This window comes from Parasteatoda tepidariorum, chromosome 5 (assembly GCF_982258835.1).
Source record: "Parasteatoda tepidariorum strain Cologne lab strain chromosome 5, Ptep-v5.0, whole genome shotgun sequence".
NCBI classification, from domain to species: Eukaryota; Metazoa; Arthropoda; class Arachnida; order Araneae; family Theridiidae; genus Parasteatoda; species Parasteatoda tepidariorum.
This window is the reverse complement of record NC_141759.1, coordinates 30,182,314-30,199,212: the sequence shown is the minus strand read 5'-3', so window position 1 is coordinate 30,199,212 and position 16,899 is coordinate 30,182,314. Positions and strand designations below refer to the sequence as shown.

General features: G+C 34.8%; 1 protein-coding gene across 1 annotated transcript; it reads left to right on the top strand.

Annotated features, from left to right (window-relative positions):
- Window positions 1–4,466: 4,466 nt before the first annotated feature.
- On the top strand, window positions 4,467–8,777 carry LOC147808740 (uncharacterized). The gene has a single exon (XM_087162723.1). The coding sequence runs from the start codon at window positions 4,467–4,469 to the stop codon at window positions 8,775–8,777; it is 4,311 nt and encodes a 1,436-aa protein (XP_087018849.1).
- The last annotated feature ends 8,122 nt before the right edge of the window (window positions 8,778–16,899 follow it).

The window sequence follows — 16,899 nt, the reverse complement described above, 5'->3', positions numbered from 1 at the left end:
ATATTCTAATTAATAAGTACAAACGATATTTTAAGTTGCAAAATCAGACGCAAAAACTAACCTTCTCTAAATAAAAATGCAATTTTTTTGACGGATTCGAGTTTCTGACCCCCCCCCCCCCCCCAAATATCGAGGGTAGCCGCAATCTAGGAAATATGGTCCCAATAGTTGGTCAGGAGAGCACTCCAAACCATTAGACCCCTAAATGTTAATTGTAATTTTCGCGTATTTCGCTATATCTCGAGAACTTTTTAAGCTAATTGTAAAATTTTTACACACAACTAAAAAATTCTTTTATCCACCCATGCTTATTCTAGTTAGAAAATAACTTTTAGTAAGTATTTATTATTTTCACTATTTTAATTAAAAATAGTCAAAAACATCCTACAATTTTTAAACAACAATGAAAAGTATTTAATTTTACATAGAAGCGTACAAAATTTAAGTGAAATTGGTTGAATAGTTCTTGAGAAATAGAATTTTGAAGAAATCATATATTTAAAACAACAGTTCATTTGTGTCTGCTACAAAGTTCGAAACTATTTTTTTTTCGAGAATTTTTCAAATCCAATTGTTATACCGTATTTTTTCATTCCTTGTAGATATTTTGAAAGAAAGAAAATCTTTAATCAATAAAAAAGTGATAAATTGCTCCTTATTTAAATTTTTTTAATTCAAAAATTTTGAAAATTTTAATTAATAACATATGGAAAACGAAACATATACTTTTACATGTTATTACCTATATTGGGGTATCTATTTCTCATCTACCACAAACTATTAAAATTATTAAATGATAAAAATAAAAATGTTTCTTAATTTCTTATTAAAACTGTAGGAAAAAAACCAATGTTATTCCTGTTAACGCATATGCCCATTTATCAAGGAAATCATTATTTTTCTCTTAGATACAGAGTTATAAAAATATCATTTGTATTCAATAAAGAAATTAGTTGCCGTAGTTAATGGGAAAAGTTAGTTGCCACAAAGGCAAGTGCCATTCTCCAAACAAGTTGATTTTCTCATTTACAAATTCTTAGAGCTAGGACAGTCATTTGTGTAAAGATTTTTATCTATTTATCCTTGATCATGAAAGTTTAGATATAATCAAAATTGATAGAAAGGACAAAACTGACACCAAACAAGCGGCACATCTTAGAGCTATTTTTTATGACTCCGTCTCCGAGGAAAGTAAAAAAGTCATATTTTAAGCGCCCTACGCTTGAAGCTATGCGATGATTTTAAACTATATAATAATCATGACGTGAAGAAATAATTGTGCTTTGGAACAGACAAATTTAATTTAACTTTTAAATTAAATTAGAACTTCTATATTTTAAAAGTTACCTTAAACTTCTTAGAAATCACCTATTTGGCAATATTTCTCCTCATAGATGAAAAATTATTAAACATTATCGAAACCTTATTCTCAGTTTTTGCAAATTTTTATGAGCCCAAGTAATGCAGCATTGGAAGACATTTTAAAATATTAAAAAATTAGACCACAAGCGCTTTTTATTTTCACAAAACTGTGTCTTTTCTCCATATTAAACTTTTGTCCCATTTTCAAAATAAGCGTAGACAGCGCTGGCTTAAGATAGGCTAAACTTGAGCTAACAGTCATGAGTAACAGTTGTAAACGCACAGCAGTTATGAAAATAACATATTGTTCGCAAAAAAGCATATTTCATATTAAAATGGAGCCTCCTGAATGCGTGGTGCCCAAAGAAGGAAAAGAGAGAAAGCGAATCATTCTGAATAACTTTTTATCTAATGATAGGATTTTCAGTTACTAGGACTCAATCTCAATGGTTCGGAAGGATAAACTGGCATATGCTAATTAGTTAGGACAGAAAATATTTTAAGTTATGAAATCTGTCACAATAACGTACTTTCTCTGAACAAACATACTTCTTTTTCGACAGATTTGGATTCCTCATTACCAAAATATGGGGCGTTGCCACCATCTAGAAAATATTACCCCATTAGATGGGTCAGGAGAGCTGTCAAAAGTTTGAAGTCCTTACAGAGGGTCAAAAGTTTACAGAGGGTCAAGAGCTGTCAAAAGTTTGGAGTCCTTATTTTAGAGTTCCTTTGGACATATCTCGAGAATCTTATAAGCGAATAGAAAATTTTTTGTACACAAATGTAAAATTCGTTTATCAGAAGAATTTCAAGCAAAAAATATTTAAAATATTAATTTATTGTTTTTTATTATTTCATTTAATAATAATCAAAAAATTTCGAATTGCAAGGGACACGAATTTAGAAATAATTTTGAACAGTGTAATTTTATAAGGCAAAAAACAAAATTTGAAAGAATTGGCTCAATAGTTCCTGAGAAATCGAATTAATTAATCTGATTTCATGTAACGAAGGAGACTTCTAAAAACAGCCTTAAAGGCCTGGAAAAAATTAATCATTCTGAATAACTTTTGATCTAATGATAGGATTTTCACTTACTAGGACTCAATCTCAATGGTTCGGGAGTTAGGGCAGAAAATATTTTAAGTTGCGAAATCAGTCACAACAACGTACTTTCTCTGAATAAACATTCCTCTTTTTTGACATATTAGGATTCCTCATTACCGCTACATTACTATAAACACACTTTTTATGTAAGATTCTAAGAATATAATAATAATAAACATGCAATTTTCTTTTATGCGATAGATTATGAGAAATACTTCCAATTAATCTATTAAATAAATAAAATTAATTTAACTCCAGGTTTTTGTAGAAGATTCAAATTCTAGAATGAATAAGAAATCAGTTTCAAGTAGCATCACAAAACGTTGAAAAAAAAATACAACAGAGACTCTGAACATCATTGGTCAAAGTAGCATACAAAAAAGTACTTTTCTGCACTGTAAAAACTGTTTAAAAACTACTATCTCTCAGAATTTGATGTTGAACAATCCAAAAAATGTGTGAAAGAACACTTTTTTTATAGTAACACGCAATCGAGATTTCATACAATTAAATATACAATTTAAATAAAGCAATATAATGCACAATTTAATAAACTACTACATACATAATACAATAATATACAATTAAAATATTGCAATATACACAATACAATAATGTAGTGCTCAGGGGATAGAGCGCTATCCTCCCAATGAGATAAGCCGGGTACGATCCCAGCGATAGCTGGTCAAATCGAATTCCGGACCCAGCTCATACCGACCATAGTGCTGTCGTAAAACAAACCTAAGTGGTAGACGGATCATGGGTTTGAGTCCCCTTGTTGCACGCCTGTAATTACCTAGTAACGAGATTAAGTAAAGGAACTTAGTTGTCTCTGCATGGCAACACTTTAGTTAGTAGTCGTTTGTAAATAAAGGTAGATGTTGTTCTTTTTCAAAATATACTGAAGTTGTGTTTTAATTACGTTTACGAGAATTAATATCTGGTGCCGAAATACTCATACGAATCAGCGACTTGGAACTACGCCAAAATTTATTACGAATTACGCCAAAGGTTTTTTACGAAACTATTACTATTGCGAACTTTTACTATTGCGAATTTTGATCTCCACGAAAGAAAAATGGCGACGAAAGAAGAACAAGTGTCGCAATTGAAGCGGAAACGAAAAACTATTCGAAGCAACATAACTCGTGTCTCAACTGAGATTGACAACATGACAGACGATACTTTGAATGAAGATATGGAATATGCGGTAAGTCGTTTAACAACTATTTTAAATGAAATGAAACGATTGATAATGAAATCCATGTTCTTTTTACGGATGACGAATATGAAAATGACATTACTCAATGTGAAACTTATACAGAAAATGCTGAGCGCGCAATTTTTAAAGCCCGAAAATACATCCAAAATAAACTATCGCCAACTATTAACGCTAGCTATAATCTTAATTTGGGCACTGAAAATGTCAATTTGGCGACTAATTCGGTTACTAATCCATCACTTGCTGGTCAGATAACACCTGTTAGCCCAACGTACACAGTGAAACTACCGACGATTAAATTAGAACCATTTGGCGGTGAAATTGAAAATTGGCAAAGTTTTTGGGAACAATTCCAACTTCTGTAGACTCCAATCCAAACCTTTCAACTATTGACAAACATGTGTTCTTAAGAGGTTATTTGCAAGACGAACCAAGACGTTTAGTTGATGGTATCAGTATTGTTGCTGCCACATATGAAACCACTAAAAAGCTACTAATGGATAGATATGGGGACAAAAATAGAATTATCCAAGCACATTTGGACTTTCTGGAAAATCTAACACCAGTACGCAACTCATCGGCAACAGCCTTAAATGAAACCTACATTGAATGTAATAGAAGATTGCAGGCCTAACGCGCACTTGGTGAAGACATTGACAGTTACGGTCGTGTATTAGCTCCAAAATTACTACGAGCGTTTCCAGACGACATTTGTAAACAGTGGATCATTCATGCCCAAAGAGAAAAATTGGCCGAAGGAAACATTACGAAAATGATGGAGTTCTTATCACAAGAAGTGCAAGGAGCATTAACTACGTCAAAAATAAAAGGTGACGTTATTGAACCGTTTACTCCAACTACTGCCTTTAACGTAAATAATAAGTCCACTTCTGTACACAGGAAAAAGAATTATACCCCATTTTGCCCCTTTTGTGAATCTTCTGGTCATTGGGCTCAGAAATGCGAAACCATAACTGACTATGACACTCGCATACAAAAGTTAAAAGGCTCTAACCGTTGTTTCTTATGTACTAATAGAGGACACAGAATGACAAATTGCCCTCGAAAAGATACTGCTCGCTGTACAAAATGCAAGAAGAAACACCACGTATCCATTTGTTCATCTGCACTAAACACTGCGATCCAAAATAGTGAGGTTCATCACATCAACATACCTAAAACTAGCTTTACCCATTTACAAACTGCACGCGTGTATGTTACTGGACCCACAGGTCTTACGAAGTTAACCCGATGCATTTTGGATGGAGGTAGCCAGACAAGCTTTGTCGATGCAAACCTCATTGACAAACTGAAACTCCCAATTGTAAGCACTGAGCAACTAAATGTACATGTTTTTGAATCTCCCAGTACTTCACGAAACATGCGACGATGTGTGCAACTTTCACTTTCAAGTTTATGGAACAAAAACTCTGTTTCTATAACAGCTTTCGAAAGTTCCAACAGATATACCTCACACCCTGCTGCCCCTACGGACGTTGTTCGATTTGCTCGAAGCCGAAAACTAACACTTGCAGACCCTCCAGGAGACGACAACTTACCCATCGAATTGCTCATTGGTGGTGATTATTATTGGCATGTGGTCACTACGGAACCCCCGATTAAAGTTACAGAATCTCTTGCCATAGTACCCTCTATTTTTGGATGGATCCTTAATGGGTCACGAACACACACAACCATCAAACATGATTCATCAGTTCACCATGTTTCTGTTCAAATTTCTGATGATTGTTTGGATGACGAAGTGCGTTGCTTGTGGGAGTTGGATAGTATTGGTATCAAAGACACTCAAATCAGGAACAAAACTGTTCGAGAAAATGAAATTATGAGAGAATTTCACGAAAACTACCAAACTGAGGGAAATCGTAGAGTTGTGTCTCTGCCTAGGAAGCCTACAAAATCAATTTTGTCTACTAACATAGCTACTACCGAAAAACGTTTGAAGTCTCTCCAGAAGCGACTTGCATCTAATGATGCTATGAAGAAAGAATATGATAGTTGTATGCTAAACTACATTGTAGAAGGACACGTTGAAGTTTGTGAGCTAGAACCTTCAAATTCAAACACTGTATTTTACCTACCCCATCATGCTGTCAAAAAAGTGAAACTTAACGAGACCAAATGGAGGATTGTTTTCGATGCATCATCACATGATCCAGGAATGCCTTCACTGAATGATACTTTAGAAATCGGTCCAAATCTTTTACCTGAAACGATTGGTTGTCTACTCAGACTGCGAATGCACAAATTTGCAGTCACAGGTGACGGAAAAAAGGCCTTTCTACAACTAAGCCTACATGAAAGAGATAGAGATTCCACAAGATTTTTCTGGTACAGACTAGCACAGGACAAAACTAACCCATCTTTCACGGACGAAATAATTACTTACAGATTTACTCGTCTACCTTTCGGACTAGCATGCAGCCCCTTTTTGTTATGTGCTGCAACACGTGAAGTGGCTTCAAAGCACGTGAATGAATTCCCGATTGCTGCTCCCATGATCGATAAACATCTTTACATGGACGATTTTGTTGCTAGTGTTGAAACAGAATCTGAAATCACCACACTGCATAAAGAAGTCAAAGAATTGATGCAATTGATTGAAATTCCAATGGAGAAATGGACTACAAACTCAACATTGCTTCAGAACCAATTACGAGATCAAGATGAAGGATTCAAAACAACTGTTAAAGTTTTAGGCATAGAGTGGAATACAGAAACTGACACCCTCGGAAATACTTTCAAAACCTCTCTCTGCGCTGTTCAAGACAAACCACTTACAAAGAGATGGCTACTCCACTGTATTGCTAGCTTCTACGATCCTTTAGGACTGTTTTCTCCATTTGTAATTTTTGGAAAAATTCTGTTTCAAGACACATGGATTCTAGGAATTAAATGGGACGAAATACTGCCCTCTAATTTGGCAACTTCATGGAATGCTGCTATTGGAGAACTTGATGACGTTTGCTCCTTTCAAATTCCTCGATTTATAGGCGTTTCATCACACGTTCCCTTTACTATTCATGTGTTTTGCGACGCATCTGAACGAGCCTATGGAGCAGTTTTATACACAGTTAGTTCTCATGGTGATCAAGCAAACGTGCATTTAGTGTGTAGTCGCAACAGACTTGCACCTATCAAGAAAGTCACCTTGCCCCGCTTGGAACTGCTAGCGGCTCTGATGGGAGCTCGATTGTTGCGATACTTCTGTGCTGAAACTAATATTCCTATTTCCAATGCAATATTGTGGAGTGATTCCCAAGTAGTTTTGGGTTGGATTCGCAGTGACCCAAATAAATGGAAGACATTTGTTTGCAATCGAGTAACGGAAATTGTTTCTCATACTAATCCTTCCCAATGGAGACATTGCCCTGGAAAGGACAATCCTGGTGATATATTATCAAGAGGTACTTCACCATCAACGCTAAGACATCTAGAAATCTGGTGGCACGGTCCTAAGTGGTTAATCAAACCTGAAAACTGGCCTGATTCTAAAAACACTTATGAAGATTACACTCACAACTTAGAATTAAAGAAGAAGAAAGTGCAGACTCTTTACACTGTCTCTACTCTGCCAATTATCAATGCTGGAAACTACAGCTCTTACTTTAAATTGTTACGCGTGACATCTTGGATTTTTCGCTTTATTCACAACTGCAAAACACAAGAAAAGATGGTTGGTGAATTTAATGCCACGGAACTGAATCAAGCTTGCAACTATTGGATACAAGCCGTTCAGAAGGAATCTTTTCCTTTAGAATATGAAGCCCTGTCGAAATCAAAGTCACTTCCTAAGAACTCAAAAATAGAAAAACTCAACCCACTTTTTGACAACAACATAATACGTCTTGGAGGCAGACTGCAATTTTCTGACTTATCAGAATCGGAAAAACATCCCATCTTATTGGAAGGTTCTCACCCTTTTACAAGCCTGCTCATACGCCACACACACTTAAAAATGCACCATCTAGGAATTAGGATTGTGCTTTCTCAGCTTCGTTCTAAATGGTGGATATTAAGAGCAAGACAAGCCATTAAAAAGGTCATACACACTTGCCTTCCTTGCAAGATACTGAAGCAAAAGCGTGGTGAACAGATAGAAGCTCCATTACCCGCTGAAAGAATTCAAAAGTCGACCCCATTTGAAACAACTGGAATTGACTTTGCCGGACCCCTCTATGTTAAAAACGAAAAATTGGTTACAAAGGCCTACATAGTCATATTTACGTGTGCTGTAACTCGAGCCATCCACTTGGAAGTAGTGTCTAATTTAAGCACTGATGTTTTCTTACTTGCGCTACAACGGTTCATATCTCGACGTTCCCTTCCTCATACTGTGTACACAGATAACGCCACAACATTCGGCGCTGCAGACAAGGAGTTGAGGTCCTTGTGGAACATCATATCCTCTTCCAAGGTACACCAGTTTTATGCTCATCACAACATGACATGGAAATTCATCGCCCCACGTGCGACTTGGTGGGGAGGGTTTTGGGAGAGAATGATTGGTACTATCAAACAGTGTCTGCGGAAGACCCTTGGTAAAGCTTGCTTAGACACTACCAGTCTGGTCACGGTTCTATGCGATATCGAAGCCGCCGTGAACAGCAGACCAATTGTTCATGAATATGGTATTACAGACGATCCGGACGAAGCACTGACACCCTCTCACTTTCTAATAGGAAAACGACTCACAACTATCCCTTCTGGCCCATCGAGTTCGGACTCTGATTTAACACGCATATGGAGAAGTCGTCAACAATTAATGGACTCCTTTTGGAAAAGATGGCAGAAGGAGTATTTGATGGACTTGAGAACATTTCACCATGTGAGGAACCCATCTAAAGGTACTGTAATCCGGGTCGGAGATGTGGTCTTGTTGCAGGAGGACGTCAGACCTCGGCACACCTGGAGGAAAGCACGCGTCGAGTCAGTAATCTTAGGCCGTGACAACAAAGCCCGTACATGCATACTGCGTGTAAATGGAGGGACAATTTCCCGACCCGTGCAGCTGGTCATCCCCCTGGAGGTCGACCAGGGCGGGGAGGATGTTGCACGCCTGTAATTACCTAGTAACGAGATTAAGTAAAGGAACTTAGTTGTCTCTGCATGGCAACACTTTAGTTAGTAGTCGTTTGTAAATAAAGGTAGATGTTGTTCTTTTTCAAAATATACTGAAGTTGTGTTTTAATTACGTTTACGAGAATTAATACCCCTTGCCGTCATGTTAAGCGTGGAAAGTTTTCGTGGTTTACTTCTCAATGTAACGCAAATATGGGTTAATTCCATCAAAATGTCCTCCACGAAGGCAACTTTATCCCAATACTTCAACCAGGAGTTCTCTTTTCATCTAGATTGAGTTCAAAATTACAAGGCTAGGGAGTTGAACATTAGTTGTCGTAAAGACCCTGGGAATCGTTTATTGAGGGGATATGATGACCCGCCGTTCACTGATTCTGAACAAGAGGCGATTGTCAATGATTTTAAATGCAACAAAGCGCCGGGTCCTGACGGAATACCCAATGAGATTTTTCGGGAAATTTTTATCGTAAATAGGGTTTGGTTATTGGCCATTTTCAATATTTGTCTCCTATTGAATATTTTCCCAGCATCTTGGAAATGTGCCAGAGTCTCCCTGATCCCAAAACCAGATAGGGATAAAAGTTTACCGGCTTCGTATAGACCAATCTCTCTGCTTCCAGTCTGGGAAAAAATTATGGATAAGTTGTTAACAAAGAGATTGTCTTATCATTTGGAAAGCAGAAAGCTTCTTGACCCTGGCCAATTTGGATTCCGGACTGGAAGAGGAACTGACGATGCTATCTATGAGGCCGTATCTTTTGTGGAGGATGCAAAGAAAGAGAAGAAACATAGCATCGGGGTGGCTCTGGACATTGACAACGCTTTTAATAACGCAAATTGGAAAACTTTAAAAAATGAACTTAACAAATTATAATTGCCCGATAATCTAGTTAGAGTAATATTTGATTTCTTAAAGGATAGAGAGGTCATCTATAGAGATGAAGAGGGCAATGATATCTTGAAACGAAATATTAATATGGGAGTCCTTCAGGGTTCGTCACTTGGCCCGGTGCTTTGGTTGATATACGTTAATTAAATTTTTAACTTTTTCATGGCATTACTTTTAGTCAGTTTAATGATGTGAAAGTTGAAGATTGCCGTATTATTGATTTTGCGGACGATATATTGTTGTTATTGAGACATCCGATTCTTTATCGCTTTGACCAATTGGCCACCTTCTGTCTCTCGGAATTGTCATCCTGGGCTCATAATAATAAACTTAAATTTAGTGATAACAAAACACAATGTATAACCTTTCCAAAAACCAAGAAGACAATAAGGAGGTTACCAAATATTAAGATGAGTTATCAGCATACACAATCTATTAAACAGGTGCAAATTCTTAAATATCTAGGAATTCTCTTTGACCCAGGATTGACTTGGATAGCTCACTTGAATCACGTTAAGGAAAGAGTTGTTAAATTTAATAATTTGATTTAGAGGGTAGCCAGGGTAACTTGGGGCCTGAAACCAAAAATTTTAGGGATTATCTATCAGAGGGCAACGGAGAGAATCATACTTTATGCCGCCAGTGTCTGGTATCGTAACGCTACCAGAATTAACAATAAAATTAATGCTATTCAAAGAACATCCTTGATAGTGATTACAAGGGCCTATTCAACAACCAGCACTGAGGCCCTACAGATACTGGCGGGGGTGAAACCCATTCATTTAAGAGTCATTGACGATACTTGTATTAAGAGGTTAAGATGGAATTACAGAATTGAGGAATACGACCGTAATATTCAAGAAATTCAAGAACAACGATACTCGAGAAACCAGTTATTAATATTCACCCTTCTCTTTATACATCCGTCCCCTTTGGTTAATTGATCCCAACTGACAAGGGGATTGAGATTTTTACGGTCTGCTCACGGATGGAAGTTGCCGATGCTATGAGTAATACCTCTGAACATAGAACAGGAATGTGAATGATAGTCAGGAGAGATGGCAAACTCATTCAGGCAACCTCCATCAGACTGAGCAATAACTGCAGTGTTCACAAGGCCGAGATGATGGCAATTAACACTGCTTTAAAATGGCTTGCAAATAACCAATATCCCAATGCAACTATTTACGCTAATTCGCTCTCCTCGTTGCAAGCTTTAAAAAATCCTAAATCCGATTCCGAATTGCTAGAAAACACCAAACAAATCTGGAAAAAGAATATTCTTCTCGGATGGGTAAAAGCCCACATTGGTATTGAAGGCAACGAGGAGGCGGATCGAGTTGCTAAAAACGCCATCAGTCTCGGCAATGTTGACATTGAGGTCCCGAGCTCCACCACCCAAGTCAAAACATTGGTCAACGGCTATAACTTCATGCGTTGAAAACAGGAGTGGCGGGATTCCGAGGAAGGCAGACAAACGTATAAGTTTATTAAGGATCCTAATTATAGTAGACTGCAAGCGAATTTTTATTTTAATCAATTTCTTACGGGCCATGGAGTGTTCGGTGAGTATCAAAATAGAATTTTTAATAGAGCCCTTGATTGCAATTATTGTGGAGAAATACAAAGCATTGATCATTTAATTTTATACTGTCCATGCTTCCGAACGCTCCGTGGAGAACATTTTAAAATTTTTTATCAAATTCAATGTTTTGCTAATTCGACCTGCAGGGGTATTATTAAATGCATCATAAAATAGACACTTGAAGATATTTTGGGTGATGACACTTAAGGATTCGGAACCCCCGCACTCCAAATTGGGTGTCTCAAGCTTTCACTACACTTTTTTATGTACTTTTATTGTTAATTTGATCGGTTTTATCCATGTGTGACTTGGTTTTGAGTCATTTTTTAACTGTAAAGTTTATTCCATTGTGTTCCTTATGTAATCTTCTACTTTTAGGCATTGCTTTTACCCCGCACGATATGGGTGTTTTATTCACTTTTATGTATATATTGTTTTTACTCTTTTAATTATGATCTTTGTGATTTTCCATGTGTTGCCTGGATTTAGAGTCATGTTTTTAACTGTTGGTCGCCTGTGTTTTATTCTTTTTACCCTGTTTCTGATATAATTTCTGATGTTCTATGTATGTGTTATGTATCTACTCTCGTATGCCCTTAAATAGGGCAGGTAGAGATACAAATAAACAATTAGTTGTTTTGAACCTAAAATAAACGGCGAAAAATATTCGTGTGTCGAACTCCAAAAATGGTGGCAACTACTTTACATCAGAGTGATTACCTACTTTACATTAAGTGTTCCACTGCACCAAGACTGTTTGGTGTAGTGAAACACGTAGAATGTTCTTTTTCACTACTTGGTGTAAAGTATCTGCCATCATGTTAGTTATCCAGAAACACTAAAATTTACAATTACAGTAATCAGTAATTACAATACACATAATAACAATAAAGTTACTTTTACGATAAAGCAAGAATATGCACTCAAACTTAAGTAAGAATCAAATATTTAGGATGCATGTATTCAATATTTCTTTAAAATAAAATTAGTTTATTAATCAAACATTCACCCGGCACCTATAGAATATGAATTCGAAGAAAACTTGAGTGAATAGAAATTAAATATTGTTAAATTAATTATCTTTACGGTAGATCCTTTATTCCCTTAATTAATTTACTGTTGATTTAACATTTACTCTGCAATAAAGATTTGAAAGCAAACTGCTGTGATAATAAGTTTTTCTTACAACTTTAATGTTTACAATCTATTCATTAAAATCCTCTTTTATTCCTAAAACTTATTATCAGTGATCTTTAATCCATTAACGCAATTACTTCATTTATGGCTTCTGACAAAGTTTATGGATGATTTGTTTTTAGACGATGACTATAAAAAGAACATGATATTATTAAATTAAATGTTAAAAAATTTGATGGACGGATAATCAATATGCGAATCCTATATTTCAGTTTTATTCGCCTGTTAAACTTCATAATATAGAGGCATACAAAATTGCTGTCAACAATGACAAGATTGTTTAAATGTTTGAGTCATAAAACAGTGCATTTGTACAGTTTTATAACAGTACTATTTAAAATCAGTGCAGTATTTCCTATATCCTCCCCCGTGAATAAAATTATAGTATTTCAGAACACATTCAACTGGATATTAAATGTTTTTGCTACTGTCCTCTTCTCCTTAAACATGATCTGTATTGAAATTTTTACAGAAGGTGTCAATTCTAAACTTTCCCAAAATATTACATTGCTTATAACATCTGTCGTTTTTCGTTACGTGCTTATGATTAAGTTTAATAATCTTATAGAGGTCGCAAAATACATGATCAGGTTACCATTATCGAAAACGTTTAAAATTAAAATACAGGTATGGATCTTCTTCAGTTTTATGATTCATTGTGCATATTTTTTGTCTTATTTCAATTCCCAAGCAAAAAATCGATCTAAATTCATATTCATGCTTGGTTTCCCCTTTGAATCTAAGTTCATACGTTACTTTGCACAATTGTTTCTCAATTTGTATTTCAGATTATGTCTAATGTTGCCCCTTACAATATTTACCATGTTTTATGCAATAAATTGTCATCAAATACAAAACAAAATTTTGAACTTTAACAACATGCTTCTCCATAGTAAAAAGTTCGATTTCGAACTTTTGTTCAAAAAATATGAAGCTGTACATAAGTTAGTAGAATTGGTCGACGATAATTTGTCTCTCCTGGTATTTTTGTTTTTAGTTTTCGAATCATCCGGAATGTATTTCACAATATCTACCATTTTACATCACAAATTATCGAATGATTTCATAACTTTCGTCGTTGTATTTTTAGCAGCATTTTATGCAGGAACTTTGTTCATCATTCTCACTGTATCTGCATGTTTAGTCTCAGAAGCTGGTGCTCAAGTAACTCGAAATAGCAGAATAATAAACGAATGTTCAGGAAACTCATATCGATCAATGAAAAGATTTCAGAAATGTGCCGAGAGGGAAATTTATCTCACAGTTTGGAAAATAGTACCAATTAAACGAAGTCTGATACTGGGTTCTCTTGGTGTTGTTTTTACGTATGCAATATTACTTGATAGCTTAGAAATACAGTTATAAGTAGCCAAGTTGACTGTAATTTGAAAAGATTTTGTATGATTTATAGAATGTCAATGTCGTGTATGCAAACTTTATGTTAAAATAATACCAGAAAGCAACTTCTTTGTTGCATTTATACAAATTCTAGATATTGCCCATTTCGGATGAGGGTTTTTTAAATCTGTTATTAGCTTTATTCGTGAATCTACTTATGTTTTGAATGTGACATTACATCTCTTTTATCGATATGTGCAAATTTAATAACGTTCTATATAACAGGAGGAGTTAGAGCAAATCATCAGGATTAAAACTGCATAAGAGCCTATCTTCGGAAATGCCATCGTACGGGCCTAAGGACGTTTGCTTGCCTATTATGACCTGTTCAAAAGTACACGTAGAAACAGTTTGTAATAGGGAAGCGCTCCTACCGGCATATATGACAAAATTCCGGGAATGAGTTCATATGCAATATTTATGCTGATGATATGTCTTAACTCCCCTAGAAGTTTGTATTATTCATTCGATTCTCTGTTTATAACGCCTTCCAACTTGTATATTTCGACAAAAGAATAGACTAAAAATGTTATTAAAAAAACTGTAGCTTTGATTGGGAAACCAATGGCAAATTTGAAATCAGCGATATGAAAGCATCTAAGATTTGTTTAAGGAATATCTCATGCAATATGAAGCAAAACAACAACAAAAAACTTGTTCCCCAGAGTAATTCATATTAATATGTTCCTTCTTTTTCAAAATAGTATGACATAGATTGTAGAAGAATGCGGTTAAGACCCAAGTGATAGTAAAAACAATGATTTTCAATGCAGCTGAAAGATTAGCGACAATTCTCTAAATTAAAGACAATTAATTTAAATGTAGCTGTCAGACAAGTGACAGTTCCCTAAATTAAAGTGAATGAATTTAAATACAGATTTGATACCAATGACATTTCATTGAATTGAAGGCAATGAATTTCACAGAAACTGTATGACCAGTAAAAATTCTCTAAATTAAAGACAATGAATTTAATGTTGCTCTAAGACCAATAGGAGTTCATTAAATTAAAGACAATGACGCTAATGTAGATTTGATACCAGTGGACAGTTCAATAAGTTAATGATAATGAGTTTCATTGAAGATTTTGAACTCAATAACGACCCAAGACAGTTCCAAGTTAAGTCCAGCGACAGTTCGTTAAATTGAGGAAAATGAATTTAAAGGTAGACTTAATACCTGTGGGCAGTTCAATAAGTTAAAGACAATGAATTTCAATGAGGATGTGAGACTAGTGACAGTTTACTAAATTAAAGACAGTGAACTTAAAAGTAGCTCTAAGACCAGTAACAGTTTGCTAAATTAAAGACAATCAATTTCAATGTACATGAAAGACCAGTGACAGTTCTCCAAATGCAATGAAATTAAATGTACATTTGATACCAATGACAGTTCATTAAATTAAAGACAATGAATTTCAAAGAAACTGTAAGACCAGTGAAAGTTCACTAAAATAAAGACAGTGAATTTAATGTTGCTCTAAGACCAATAGGAGTTCATTAAATTAAAGACAATGACACTAATGTAGATTTGATACCAGTGGGCAGTTCAATAAGTTAATGATAATGAGTTTCATTGAAGATTTTGAACTCAATAACGACTCGAAACATTGAAATTCAATGTAGCTTTGAGACCAGTGTTATCTCCCTGAATTGAATATATTGCATTTCAATGCACGTGGGTGATCCCTTAAAATAATGCACGTAATTCAAATAATCATTTTAGCAGATTTATTTCTCTTATTTTTAAATTGAGCGTCCTGCTCTTTACAGATACAGACTTCAGAAAGACAGATTATGATATATTTTTCATCATAAACTTTATAGTCATTCTCTGTTCTATAATTTATCTTTCATTTTATACATCATATAGAATAATAATAATATAATGGGGAACTTAATGGCAATCATTGTAATGAATTGCACTTAGGTTAAAATTAAACTACATCGAAAAACTTTTCACGTTTATGATATTTTTGCCTATAAAGAGAATGCTGGCTTACATAATATACTTCTTCACGTGTCTTAATGAAGAATTCCATATCGAATATGTGTTGTTTTGCCGAAAGTGAAAAAGCAAGTTTCGTTATGTTTCGATACCCTGTTAAACAAAGAGCTCCAAACATTGTAGTGCAAGTTCTTTATACTTCGAGTATCAGTTTGGGTTTCAATTTATTTTGTACTACTTTTATAATATTTTACTCATTTGCTTCTTGTCAGATACAGACTGAAAAAATCAAATTAAAAAAGAATCTGCTGCACGAACCAAGAGGGAGAATTACAAACATCTTCTGAAAAAGTGTGAAAACATATATACATTCAGTGATTAAAAATATTAATTGTGTAATTTAAAACTCTTGACCTTTTCGCAAACTGCCGATGTCAATTTACAATGGGCTTGCATGGCTCACAGCAAAAATACTTGCCAATTACGTCATCAGTTTTTAAAGTCGGATTTTTCAATTAACCTACGACATGTGATATAAAGATCTTGATTGAGTCATATTTGTGATCTAACTCGATTTAATTTTTAAAAAATAGATCTAATCTCTTTTTCATGTTTATACAAATCTAAAATAACTCTTTTGGAAAACTAGTTCGCCTCCAGCTTATTTTTCCTGTCAACAGAGAACGTCACGAATCAAATATTATTGAGAAAACAATATTCTCTCTTATTTTTATTTGAGGCTGTGCATCTGCCAATAAACAAAATTTTAATTGTCCCATTACTGAAAAAAAAGATGTCAATTTTAAAATTAATTGAATTTCTAAAAAATAAGACACTCAACAAAAATTTTTAAGTTATTAACCCTATTAACTCAAATGTAAGTTTTTTTGATAACCATCTTATCAGTTATTTTTAAATTACAAAATTTATGAAGTAAAATTTTAGTTTATTAAAGGAATAACGATACAAGACAAAAACCAGTTTGAAAGTGTCTCAGAGAAAATTGAATACTTTTATGGTAATGCAAAATACAGTGCAAAAAAATGGGCCACCCTGATGTTGATCTAATTATCGGATTTTCAGTCTCTA

What these genes read in the sequence shown, in the direction of transcription:
- LOC147808740 (XM_087162723.1), top strand. Translation starts at nt 4,467, where the DNA reads ATGATGGAGTTCTTATCACAAGAAGTGCAAGGAGCATTAACTACGTCA.